Here is a 13626-nt window from a genome sequence, read left to right as displayed (position 1 = left end):
TGCATGTTTTGTTAGTGAAGGAAAGAAGTTAAAGAGAAAAGCAGCAGTCTTGGTTACAGAAGAATGACTTTTAACTACATATATCCTTCACTTTACAGACCAAATGCATTCCAAGTATATGGCTGAAATTAAAATAAAATTTAACTAGAGTAACATGTCTGTTTGAATTCAATTACAGAATTAAAAACACATTTCCATGGGGAGAAAGATTTATTTAATGCACATACTACAAATCTTTGGAAAGAAAAAGGCCATTCTGGGTGTTAAAGAATTGAGAAATGGTTTCATGGAACTTCCAGAATTTGTCAACAGCTTGAATTGAAATTTAGTAGTTACAGAACTTTCTCTTCATCATCATCCTACTATTTTCAACTACTTTCTCCAAAACAAAAGTTTCCCCCACATAAGCATTCCCTAACCATACAAAGGAGAAGGCAATGGCACCCACTCCAGTACTCTTGCCTGGAAAATCCCATGGACAGAGGAGCCTGCTAGGCTGCAGTCCATGGGGTCGCTAAGAGCCAGACACAACTGAGCGACTTCACTTTCACTTTTCACTTTCATGCACTGGAGAAGGAAATGGCAACCTACTCCAGTGTTCTTGCCTGGAGAATCCCAGGGATGGGGGAGCCTGGTGGGCTGCCATCTATGGGGTCACACAGAGTTGGACACGACTGAAGCGACTTAGCAGTAGCACCCATACAAAGATTCTGAAGCTAGATACTTCTCCTTTTGGGGTGATATCCAAGCATTAAATCTTAACGTCATGTTTTGCCAACAGATGGTTGCATATTTCAGTGCAACTGAAAATTTCATTTGAAAAATTATATTCTATTAAATAAACTGATGCCCAATATTTTTTTTCCAGTGCTGTGTGAAATTGTAAAAATCAACTTGACATAAATAAGAAATACTGGGACTTCCCTAGTGGTCCAGTGGTTAAGAATCTGTCTTCCAATGCAGGGGATGTGGGTTCTATCCCTGGTCAGGGAACTAAGATCCCATACACTACAGGAAAACAAAGCCCTCGTTCCACAGCCCTTGAGCCCCTGCGTCTTTGAGCCCGCACACCGCAACATGAGAAGTGCACACACCATATCAAGAAGCCCTTGCTCTGTGACGAGAGAGAGCCCAGGTACTGCAATGAAGAACCCGTGTACCACAATGAAGACTCACCACAGCCAAAATTTTAAAAAAGCAATTCTGATATTTAGATAGCCACAACAGAATAAATTAGTTGATATCTATGCATGTATGTATACATATGTTGGAGAAGGAAATGGCAGCCCACTCCAGTATTCTTACCTGGGAAATCCCGTGGACAGAGGAACCTAGTAGGCTGCAGTCCATGGGGTCGTAAAGAGTCAGACACGATTGAGCCCATGTGCGCATACACACGCTATACAGATATATAAATCTCCATTCCATTCCACAGCAATTTCTCAGACACATATTACCAAGTATTTCCCCCACCCTCAATAATACTCTGTCTTAACAAAAAATCAAGCAAAACAAAGTATAATATTTGGCAGGATCCAGCAACCCGTACACTGCCTGAAATACAACAGTACTTGATAGCTTAACAATTTCACTCTATTTAAGCCTTAGTGGTATTTACCTCAGAAGCCAAACCACGAAAGTAACAGAAGTCTCTACTTCAGATCCTTCACCATTTTTAGTTTCTCTTGTTGTCACTGGACAGACTTGCAGGAAAAATCTTTTTCAAAAGTACATCTATCTGTGTTGCAAATCATCAGGGTCTTTGTCTCTTAATCATAAATCAACAAAAAACTAACAGGATCTTTCTGTCCTCTGAGATGTTCCTGAGGATTAAGTCTGACCTATGCAAGAGGTTCTTTTTCCTGACGGGGTTGGCAGCTCAGAGCTTACTCAACCGAGTCTCACCCATCTCTGACGTTGGGAAATGACGGTGTTTCCTCCCAGCTCTCCTGCTGTCTCTTGGATGTGGTGGATCTTTGTCCGTCACTATTCTGAATCCCTTGTTACAACATAAAAGTGAGCCTCACGTTGTAGAAGAATCTTCTCTGCCCTCAGCTGACAATACAACTGAAAGCAAAACTCACAAACTCTAACATCCTATGACGTTATCTCTAAGATTAATGCCTTGAAGCTGAGGAGCTCTAATGTCATCAGTCCTAAAATTCTATGTAGCTCAACATTTTGGAAACCCACTTGTTCCCTATATTACCACCGTATTAAACACAGGAAATTCAATCATCTAGAAGGCAAGCCTATATCTTTTAATATATTTAATATGTCCCCTGACAGAGCTGTAGAAGATATAAACAATGGTTCTTTACACATTATCCTAAAGATTTCTTTCCCTGTGTCACCCTCCGTCACCTTATTTTGCCACTTACGTACATTAGAACTCCTGGTTTAAGCAGAATGATTTAGTAGAAGGAACATAACCTTTTTCTATTGGAATATGGTTGATTTACAAGACTGTGTTAGTTTCAGGTGTATAGGAAAGTGATTCAGTTATACATATACATATACGTAATCTTTTTTCATATTCTTTTCCAATACAGGTTATTACAAGATATTGCATATAGCTCCCTGTACTATATGGCATGGCCTCATTTTTATCTATTTTATATACAGTATTGATAGTTTGCATCTGCTAATCTCAAACTCCTAACTTATACCCCTCCCACCTTCTTTCCCCTTTGGTAATCATAAGTTTGTCTTCTACATCTGTGAGCCTGTTTCTGTTTTGTAAATAAGATCATTTGTGTCATATTTTAGATTCCACATATAAGTGATATCATATGATATTTTTCTTTGTCTGACTTACTTCACTTAGTACGATAATCTCTAGGTCCATCCATGTTGCTGCAAATGGCATTATTTCATTCTTTTTACGGCTGAGTAATATTCCATTGTATATACATCCCACCTCTTCTTTATCCATTCATGTGTCAATGGGCATATATGTTACTTTCACGACTTGGCTATTGTAACTAGTGCTGCTATGAACATTGGGATGCACATATACTTTGTACTAGAGTTTTCTCCAGATACATGCCCAGTAGTGGGATTGCTGAATCATATGATGACTCTATTTTTAGTTTTTTAAGAAACCTCCATACTACTTTCCATGGGGGCTGTACCAATTTACCTTCCCACCAACAGTGTAGGAGGTTTCCCTTTTCTTCACATTCTCCCTAGCATTTAATGTTTGTGGACTTTTTAATGATGGACATTCTGACTACTGTGAGATAGCAGTTTTGATTTGCATTTCCCAGATAATTAGTGATATTAAGCCTCTTCTCACGTGCCTTGGACCACCTGTATGTCTTCTCTGGAGAAATGTCTGTTTAGGTCTTCCGCCCATTTTTAGATTGGGTTGTTTGGTTTTTTGTTATTGAATTGCCTTGGCTGTTCATATATTTTGGAAATTAAGCCCTTATCAGTCACATTGTTCGTAAATATTTTCTCCCAGTCCATAGGCTGTCTTTTCATTTTGTTTATGGTTTCTTTCGCTGCACAAAAGCTTATACGTTTGATTAGGTCCCATTTATTTATTTTTGCTTCTATTTCTATTGTCTTGGGAGACCGACCTAAGAAGACATTGCTACACTTGACTTCAGAGAATGTTTTGCCTACAGGAACCAGAACTTTTGAGTCTGACTGACCTGGCTCTAAGTCTTAGCTTTGCCATTTATTAGCTGTATAACTTCATACAAGTGACTTAACTCTTTTGACACTATTCCCTTACCTTCATAATGAGGATAATGGTACCAACCTTAATGGAGTAACATGAGGTATAAATCAGAAAAAATGCACATAAATTTTCTTATACATAGCAAATAGTTCATTTCGCCATACCTTTGTTTTGAACTGATTACATGTCTTCATATTCAACAACTGTTAACTGAGTATCTGCTAAGTGCCAGATATGCTATCAGGTTCTGGGAATAAAGCAGAAGACATAGCCAATAAGGTATCCACAAGCCAGGAGAAAGGACATATATAACGGAAAGTAAAAATGTCATTAACCATGTGGTAAGTGCTACGTCACAGATGGATACAAGCTTCAGCTCTGCCCAAAGATAGGAGGTAGAAAGATAATCAGAGAAGATGATGTCTGAGCTGGGGTAAGGGCTGAGTTAGTTGTCACCCATGGAAGATGGTCGAACAAGGGCTCCACTAAATGCAAGGTAAGTTTAAGTTTAAAGGCAAGCTTAAAGAAAAACAGTAAACACAACTTCCATTAGTTTAAACATATTCTATTTCAATAATTCTTTCTCTCCTCCATTTCTACCCAAATACACACACATACTCCCAAAGGAGAGAATGGTATTTCCACTATCAAAAAGAAATCAAAATCCAAACTGATTCTTTTCCAGCCTTGTATTCATTTGTTCATTCATTTTTCAACCAAATAATTTGTTTAAAATCCACTCTACATCTAGTACTGTGAGAGGGTTACAGCAGCACAATGGAAAACACAGGCCCCACCTTCCTTGAGCTCATAGAAACTCCAGCAGAGTTCTGTCTAAAGCTCTAAAGAGCCCTCTCCTGAACATCCTTTTCAAGTGCCACACAGAGGACTGTGATGTTTACAGCTTATTCATATTCAAGTTATCTGTTTACAGAAAATGAGAGCTGGGCACTCCAATAATTAGAATCACTGGGTCCAAACCTCTCTACCGGTAATTCAGAGTACACAAAAGCTGAGTTGACAAATACCACTTCCCTCTCTTTGTTCATTAATACTATTATTATTATCTTAGTTTTTAAAACTAACAACTCACTGTAGCTATTTTTAAGAACTCCAGATTAAAATTATGTTTTTAAAAATGTCATTCAAATGTAAAGTTTCATACACACAAACTCACAGTCCCTCAGCTTTTAAAATTGCACCCCCACTCAGAATTTAACTTCATTAAATGAGCTAATACACAGAAAGCAATCAGAGGAGCACATGTACTCAAGTGTCATGTGTTTGCTCTTAGTCTTTCCATTTTAGTTTCTCTAGTGTTACTATTATCACTAAGAAATTAAAATGCACAGAAGTCCCATAGTAAGTGCAAGTGCCATTTTATAAATAAATAAAGAAAAGAGAATGTAACCCATATAATACTAATACCTTTAAGAATAGAATTCTTGTGTCCTTACTCTCAGACTTTTATAGTAGAAGTCTGACTACATTACATAGCTGATGAACTACACTAAAAATTTTATTTTTATTGATTTACAATTTATACCTTGTGTACATTCAGAGAGAAACGGAGACACCTTACAATAAAAATACATAAACAACAGCGGCGCTATTCACAATAGCCAAGACATGGAAACGACCTAAATGCCCATCAACGGATGAAAGGATAAAGGAGATGTGGTACATTACTCAGCCATAAAAAAAAGAATGAAATAATGCCATCTGCAGCAACATGGCACAACACAGATGAGCCTAGAGATTATCATACTAAGTAAAACAGAAAGACAAATAACATGATTATCACTTATATGCGGAAGCTAAAACATGATACAAGTGAACTTATCTGTGAAACAGAAACAGACTCAGACATAGAGAACAGACTTGTAATAGACAAAGGGGAGTGGTGTGGAGGGAGGGATGGATTGGGAGTTTGGGATCAGCAGATGCAAACTATCATATACAGAATGGATAAACAACAAGGTCCTAGTGTAGAGCATAAGGAACTATATTTAATATCCTGTAATAAGCCACAATGGAAAGGATATGAAGAAGAATATATACATACATGTATAACTGAATCACTCTGCTGTACAGAAGAAATTAACACAACATTGTACATCAACTATACTTCAATAAAGTGAATTTTTAAAAACTACACAAACATGGGAATTTCCTGGAGGCCCAGTGGTTAGGACTCCCTGCTTTCACTGCCAAGAGCCCAGGTTCCATCCCTGGTCAGGAACCTAAGATCCACCAGTCATGTGGCTCCACCAAAAAAGAAAAAGAAAGAAACATGAACAAAATTTAACCAAAGATGTGTAAGGCTTATACACTGGAAACTACAAAATGCTGTTGAAAGAAATTTAAGAAGACCAAAATAAAGGGAAAGATGTCCATGCTCAAGGATTGAAATTCTTAATATTGCTAAAATGGCACTCATTATCAAATGGCTCTACAGATTCAATGTAATCTGTATCAAACTTCCAATTGCCTTTTTTCGGGTTTTTTTGCAAAAATGGACAAGCTGATACTAAAACTCACACAGTAATGCTGAATAGACATTTAATCTTGAAAAACAAAATTGGCAGTCTCATATTCCCAATTTCAAAGGGAATGGCAACCCACTCCAGTATTCTGACCTGGAGAATTCCATGGACAGAGGAAACTGGTGGGCTACAGTCCATGGGGTTGCAGAGTCGGACACGACTGAGCGACTAACACCTTCTTCACTTTCACTACAATATTACAGGAATCCAAACAGTGTAATATTATATAAATGTAGATGTACAGATAAACAGTATAGAACTGGGAGTCCAGAAAGAAACCCCACAGATCTATGGTTAATTGATTTTTGATGAGCATGCCAAGACTATTCCACAAGGAAAGAGTAGTCTTTCCAACAAATGGTTCTGAGACAACTGGATATAAGTGAATTTGGGATCCCTACTTCACACCACAAACAAAAATGATTTCTAAATGGATCAAAGACAATGTAAAAACTAAAATTACAAAAACTCTCAGAAGGAAACATAGCTGTAGGTTTTCATGATTTTAGTTCACACAATGGTTTTTTAAACACAACTTCAAGAAGACCACAAGCGACAAAATAGAGAAACTGGACTTCAACTCAAAAACTTCTGTATGTCTAGGGACACTACAAAGGAAGTGAAAGACAACCCACATATGGGAGAAAGGATTCACAAATGACATACCCAGTAAGAGTCTGAAGTGAAGTGAAAGTCCCTCAGTCATGTCCGACTCTGCGACCCATGGACTATACAGTCCATGGAATTCTCCAGGCCAGAATACTGGAGTGGGTAACCGTTCCCTTCCCTAGGGGATCTTCCCAAACTAGGGATTGAACCCAAGTCTCCCACATAGAAGGCAGATTCTTTACCAGCTGAGGCATCAATAAGAGTCTAGTATCCAGAAAATATAAGAACACTTACAACTGAATAATTTTTTTAGAAAAATTAACAGGTAAAGGACTTAAACAGACATTTTCCCAAAGATGTCAAAAAGCTAATAAACACTTGAAAAAATGCTCAACATCACTAGCTTTTCAGTTCAGTCCAGTAGCTCAGTCGTGTCCAACTCTTTGTGAACCCATGGACTGCTGCACACCAGGTCTCCCTGTCCATCAACAACTCCCAGAGTTTACTCAAACTCATGTCCACTGAGTTGGTGATGCCATCCAACCATCTCACCCTCTGTCGTACCCTTTTCTTCCCGCCTTCAATCTTTGCCAGCATCAAGGTCTTTTCAAATGAGCCAGTGGCCAAAGTATTGGAGTTTCAGCTTCAGCATCAGTCCTTCCAATGAACACCCAGGACTGAGATCCTTTAGGATGGACTCCTTGGATCTCCTTGCAGTCCAAGGGACTCTCAAGCCTCTTCTCCAACACCATAGTTCAAAAGCATCAATTCTTCGGCGCTCAGCTTTCTTTAGAGTCCAACTCTCACATCCATACATGACCACTAGAAAAACCATAGCCTTGACTAGATGGACCTTTGTTGGCAAAGTAATGTCTCTACTTTTGAATATGCTGTCTAGGTTGGTCATAACTTTCCTTCCAAGGAGCAGGTGTCTTTTAATGTCATGGTTGCAGTCACCATCTGCAGTGATTTTGGAGCCCCAAAAAATAAAGTCTCTCACTGTTTCCATTGTTTCCCCATCTATCTGCCATGAAGTGATGGGACTGAATGCCAAGATCTTAGTTTTCTGAATGTTGAGTTTTAAGCCAACTTTTTCACTCTCCTCTTTCACCTTCATCAAGATGCTCTTTAGTTCTTCTTCAGTTTCTGCCATAAGGGTGGTGTCATCTATATATCTGAGGTTATTGATATTTCTCCCGGCAATCTTGATTCCAGCTTGTGCTTCATCCAGTCCAGCGTTTCTCACGATGCACTCTCATGTAAGTTAAATAAGCAGGGTGACAATATACAGCCTTGGCATACTCCTTTTCCTATTTGGAACCAGTCTGTTGTTCCATGTCCGGTTCTAACTGTTGCTTCCTGACCTGCATACAGATTTCTCAAGAGGCAGGTCAGGTGGTCTGGTATTCCCATCTCTTTAAGAATTTTCCACAGTTTGTTGTGATCCACACAGTCAAAGGCTTTGGCACAGTCAATAAAGCAGAAGTAGATGCTTTTCTAGAACTCTCTTCCTTTTAGGAATACATAAATCAAAAGCACAATGAGATCCTACTAAACACATACTAGGCTGGTTATAATCCCAAAAAAGGAAAATAAGGATTGACAAGAATATGGAGAAAACGGGCACCCTCATCCATTGTTAGTAGGAATGTAAAGTGATACAGCCACTGTGAAAAAGTTTGGTAGTTCCTCAAAAGTTAAACATAGAGTTAAGATATGACCCAGCACTTCCACTCTTAAGTACATACCCAAGAGAACTGAAAACATATATTCACAAAGAGACTTGTAAACTACTGCACATAGAGGTATTAGTCATAAGAGCCAAAAAGTAGAAACAACCCAAATGTCCAAACACTGATATATGGAGATGTAGATAAACCCACACCACTGAACGGCATTCCACCAGAAAAAAACGAGGTACTGACTCACAGTGCAACACAAGTGAACTTTGAAAATACTATGCTAAGTAAAAGAAACCATGCACAAAAGGCCACATGTTATGTTGATTCCGTTTATGTGAAATGACCAGAACACTGTTTATGTGAAATGTCCACAACAGGCAAACCCATAGAGAAAGAAAGTAGATCACCGTTTGGATGAAACGAAGAGAGAATGGGGTGGGGTGGGTGTATACAGAGTTTTTTTTAAGTGATAAGAATCTTCTGGAATTAGGTGGTGGTGGTGGTTATACAACACTGTAAATATACTAAAAACCACAGGATTGTACTCTTCAAATTGGTTCAAATGGTGGTTACCTGAATTTATTCTCAAAAAAAATTTAAGAAAAATATAAATGTACAACATGTAAATAATATACAGATGAGAATCAAAAGTAAAAGGAGAAATCAGAAACCAAAAGGAAGGAATAAAACAGAGTGAAACCAAGCAAAACTTATATGGAAGGTGGTTCTCACATCAGCTCATACAACAGAAACTGAATATAATCAAAATTAGCCTTGAATGCTCCAGAGAAGACAGGGCCACACTGTCTCCAGATAAGTCCAACACAGCATCAACAGAAATGCCCACCAGCACTGGAAGTTGTATCCATTAGCTCTTGATGAGAAAAACCACCACCAAAATAAATCCCATTCCATAATTATGAACATAAAAACAATTAAAATGTATTCTTTCTCATGATTCTGTTGGGGGAACAATTCTGATCTCAATGCCCAGAATGGCTTTTCGAGCACTTGCAGGTTATCAACTCGGGCACCTCAGGTCCCCTCCATGTGGCCTCTTCAACAGGACAGCTCAGGCTCATACATGTAGTTCTCAAGGTTCCAAGAGCAATAAGAGAGAGCAAGCCTCAATATGCAACACACTTTAGGTCTCTGAATGATTTACCTTAGCTATTATCTCAGTGGCCAAAGCAAGTCACATGACCAAGGCCAGATTCAGAATGGGAGGTGATCTTCAAAGTGGAAGAGGTAGAGGAATTTTGGAGACCACTTTGCAAACAATCTAACAATCTAGCAGAGAGAAAAACAGGATTTTGGTTATTTCGTTTGGCATCAGATAAAGTACTTAGCTTGAACTCAAGGGATACTTTGTGTGAAAATCTTACCTCTAACCACTAAAATCACATTCAGCACTGTGAGATGCTCATGCAAAAACCTTGACAAACTAAGACAGACAAGGGAGCAGGAGATTCCCACATCTCCCAATGCACACACCCTCTGGGGCATATGCTTCTGGAGGGGAAAGGTGAACAGAAGCATCCACATTCTTTAAATTGTTGTTTCTCTAAAAAGAGAGCTATCATATGACCCAGCAATTCCACTTCTTGGTATATATCTAGAAAAAAAACCATAATTCGAAAATATACATGCACCCCAATGTTCACTGCAGTGCTATTTACAATAGCTAGGATGTGGAAGCAACCTAAATGTTCATCAACAGAGGAATGGATAAAGAAGATGTGGCACATATATGCAATGGAATATTACTCAGTCATAAAAAGGAAAGAAATAATGCCATTTGCAGCAACATGGATGGACCTAGAGATGATCATACTGAGTGAAGTAATTCAGATGAAGACAAATATTGTATGTCACTTATATGTGAAATCTAGAAAGATGATACAAATGATCTTATCTACAAAACAGAAACAGACTAACAGACATAGAAGACAAACTTATGGTTACCAAAGGGGAAGGGTGTCAGGGGAGGGATAAATTAGGAGTTTGGGACTAACACATATAATAGTTTATATAAAATAGATAATCAATAAGGACATTGATGTGGCACAGGGAACTCTATTCAACATTCTTTAATAATCTATAAGGGAGAAGAATTTGAAAAGGAATATATATATACATACACACACATATATACACACACATATACACACACACACATATACACACACACATACACACACACATACACACACACACACATATGTACACATATACACATGTATATACACACATGTATATACACACATATATACATACACATATACACACGTATGTACACATATACACATGTATATACACACATGTATACACACATGTATACACACATATACACATATACAATACACATACACACACACATATATATACACACACATATGTACACACATACACACATATACACACATATATACACACACATATACACACATACATACACACATACACACATACACATATACATATGTATACACATATACACACATGTGTATACACACATATACACACACATGTGTACGTGTATAACTGAGTCACTGTGCTGTATACCTGAAACCAACATGAAACTGTGAATCAAGTACACTCCAAAATAAAATAAAAATTAAATTTTTAAAAATGGTCCAAGCTTCAAAAAAAAAAGCTTCTTTCTTTTGTGAGCCCATGGGGTTTAATTTCCCAAAGTTTAATGCACACAGGCTACAATGCTACTACACACGGACAACCAGAGCAATAAATGTGGAGCTTCTCAAAACCCAGGGAAGGGATAACATAATGCTTCACGGGATAGTAAATCTTTGTCATAAGATACACACCAACTGATCAAAAGGAAAACGTTCCGTCATTAAATTCTAAGGACAAACTAGTTTACGGGACATAAAGGACAACAAAAGATATTACATGATACATCCTGAATAGAAATTTGGGCAGAAATTATAAAAACATTCCTCACTTGGCTATTTCTTATATTAACACTTAGTAACAGCTAAGTAAATAAAGCTTTATAAAACATTTCTCTCTGAGCTAAGCTAGACAGGTTATTTTCTTGTTGAGTCAAGAAACAAGAGTAGACGGGAATTCGCTGGTGGTCCACTGGTTGGGACTCAGCAGTTTCCCTGCCAATGGCCTGGGTTCAATCCCTGGCGGCAGAACTAAGATCCCACAAGCCACAAGGCATGGCCAAAAAAAACAAAGAAAAAAGAATAGAGTACAGAATTAGGTAAATAGATATGATCCTTGAGCCATATCTGATAAACATTCTTAAGCTCATTTTCAATAAAAGTTAAACGAAATTCAGACTTAATCTCCAATATGTGAAAGAAATGTAAATATTACATTAATAATATAATAATCAATATATTTGTTGTAAAAATTTTTGAAGGCTAAGTATTTTCAGATATACCTTCCTGAAAGATCTAACGTAATAGAAAACACCAAGAATTCCAAAGATCTACAGCTTCACACTAGAAGCATTTACATTTTGAGATTCTGACTTCATCTGGTTTACATCTTGCTTCTTGACTTCCTGATATTTCTGCTAACTTTGAATTAACAGTCCTTTGAACTAACAGACTGCTATATATAAGAATTACTAAGACCCTAGCAGATGTCTTTTTCAGTATTATTTCCACCAAATCAGAAAGCAGTAAAAAGCAGAGTGGTGACAGATGTGGTTCTCAGTTCACAATATGAACTGCATGAGTAAATACTAATATTTACTGCACAAGTAAACACTAATATTTTAAATGAGTGAAATAGGAAAACAGATTCACAGCAACTGAACAAAAATCTTCGAAGACTATGAAGATACTCTAAGACAGGGTACTACATTTTTTTCACACCACCATCCTCACCCACCACACACAGAGCACAGATTCCAGGAAGGCTGGTGAAAACAGTTGCTTAAATATCACCAAATGTATACATGAACTTCTACAAAATACATTTTAAATTACCATTCATTTAATATATTTGTTTTATATTATAGTTTCAAGTTGAAGTTCAGTTCAGTTGCTCAGTCTTGTCCGACTCTTTGTGACCCCATGAACCCCAGCACGCCAGGCCTCCCTGTCCATCACCAACTCCTGGAGTTTGCCCAAACTCATGTCCATTGAGTTGGTGATGCCATCCAACCATCTCATCCTCTGTCGTCCCCTTCTCCTCCTGCCCTCAATCTTTCCCAGCATCAGGGTCTTTTCAAATGAGTCAGCTCTTCGCATCAGGTGGCCAAAATAGTGGAGTTTTAGCTTCAACATCAGTCCTTCCAATGAACACCCAGGACTGATCTCCTTTAGGATGGACTGCTTGGATCTCCCAGCAGTCCAAGGGACTCTCAAGAGCCTTCTCCAACACCACAGTTCAAAAGGTAAAGATAAAGTTACCTTATCTTAAAAAGCATAAAAGACAAAATTTTTATCTCCCAGCTGGAATTCCAGAATGCATGCCTGGTCTGCAATCTACTGAACTGATCAACACATCAGGTCATACTGTTATAAGAAACTGGACACTGTCAATCACATTCCCTTCCTAGCTTTGCTCAAGAAGTGCCCAACTTGCTACCCATATCAAAATCTAAGAAACTGAATTTATCAGTTTTTCTATCATTATAGGAAACACGGAAGGCTTCCCTGGCAGTCCAGTGGTTAAGACTCCATGCTTCCACTGCAGGGGGAGAGGTTCAATCTCTGGTTGGCAAACTAAGATCCCGCATGTCAGGCAACACAGCCAAAAAAGAAAAAAAAAAGAAAAAAGAACCACTGAACACCACCTACAGAGACAGAATACTTCCAAAGAAGTCTCTCCATCTCATCTCTACACTGGTAGCTGAGTGAGCCGAATACAGAGGCATTCCATCTGCCCAGGGTTACAACAGAACTCATATTCTTCCTTACCCTGGCTGGCGGCTGAAATGATTCACTTCAATGATAAATATTTCATTCCAAAATTAGAAATAAAACAGAGTACCCAAATACCCCTGAAGAAGATAACACACTAATTATTCTAAATTCTCAATCCCATCCTCTCCTGCCATCTCCAACATTCCTGGCCTGTAGCTTTGCCTTCTTTGGCGCACCTGATATCTCTCTAC

At 38.2% G+C, this 13626-nt stretch overlaps 1 protein-coding gene across 6 annotated transcripts in view; it reads right to left on the bottom strand.

The window, feature by feature from the left end:
* The window catches only part of TEC (tec protein tyrosine kinase), a 146295-nt gene that overhangs the window by 109671 nt on the left and 22998 nt on the right, over positions 1 to 13626 (bottom strand). For 3 of the 6 annotated variants that reach the window (XM_043906837.1, XM_043906836.1, XM_043906840.1), the window contains exon 2: positions 3853 to 3935. The exons of the other annotated variants lie outside the window; for them this stretch is intronic. In XM_043906837.1, the coding sequence (XP_043762772.1) occupies positions 3853 to 3882 (30 nt within the window). In that variant the 5' untranslated portion in view covers positions 3883 to 3935. The remainder of the gene's footprint in view (positions 1 to 3852; positions 3936 to 13626) is intronic. 6 annotated transcript variants of the gene reach the window in all.

This window comes from Cervus elaphus, chromosome 6 (assembly GCF_910594005.1).
Source record: "Cervus elaphus chromosome 6, mCerEla1.1, whole genome shotgun sequence".
NCBI classification, from domain to species: domain Eukaryota; kingdom Metazoa; phylum Chordata; class Mammalia; order Artiodactyla; family Cervidae; genus Cervus; species Cervus elaphus.
The sequence above is the reverse complement of the archived record's forward strand: the minus strand, read 5'-3'. Positions and strand labels throughout refer to the sequence as shown.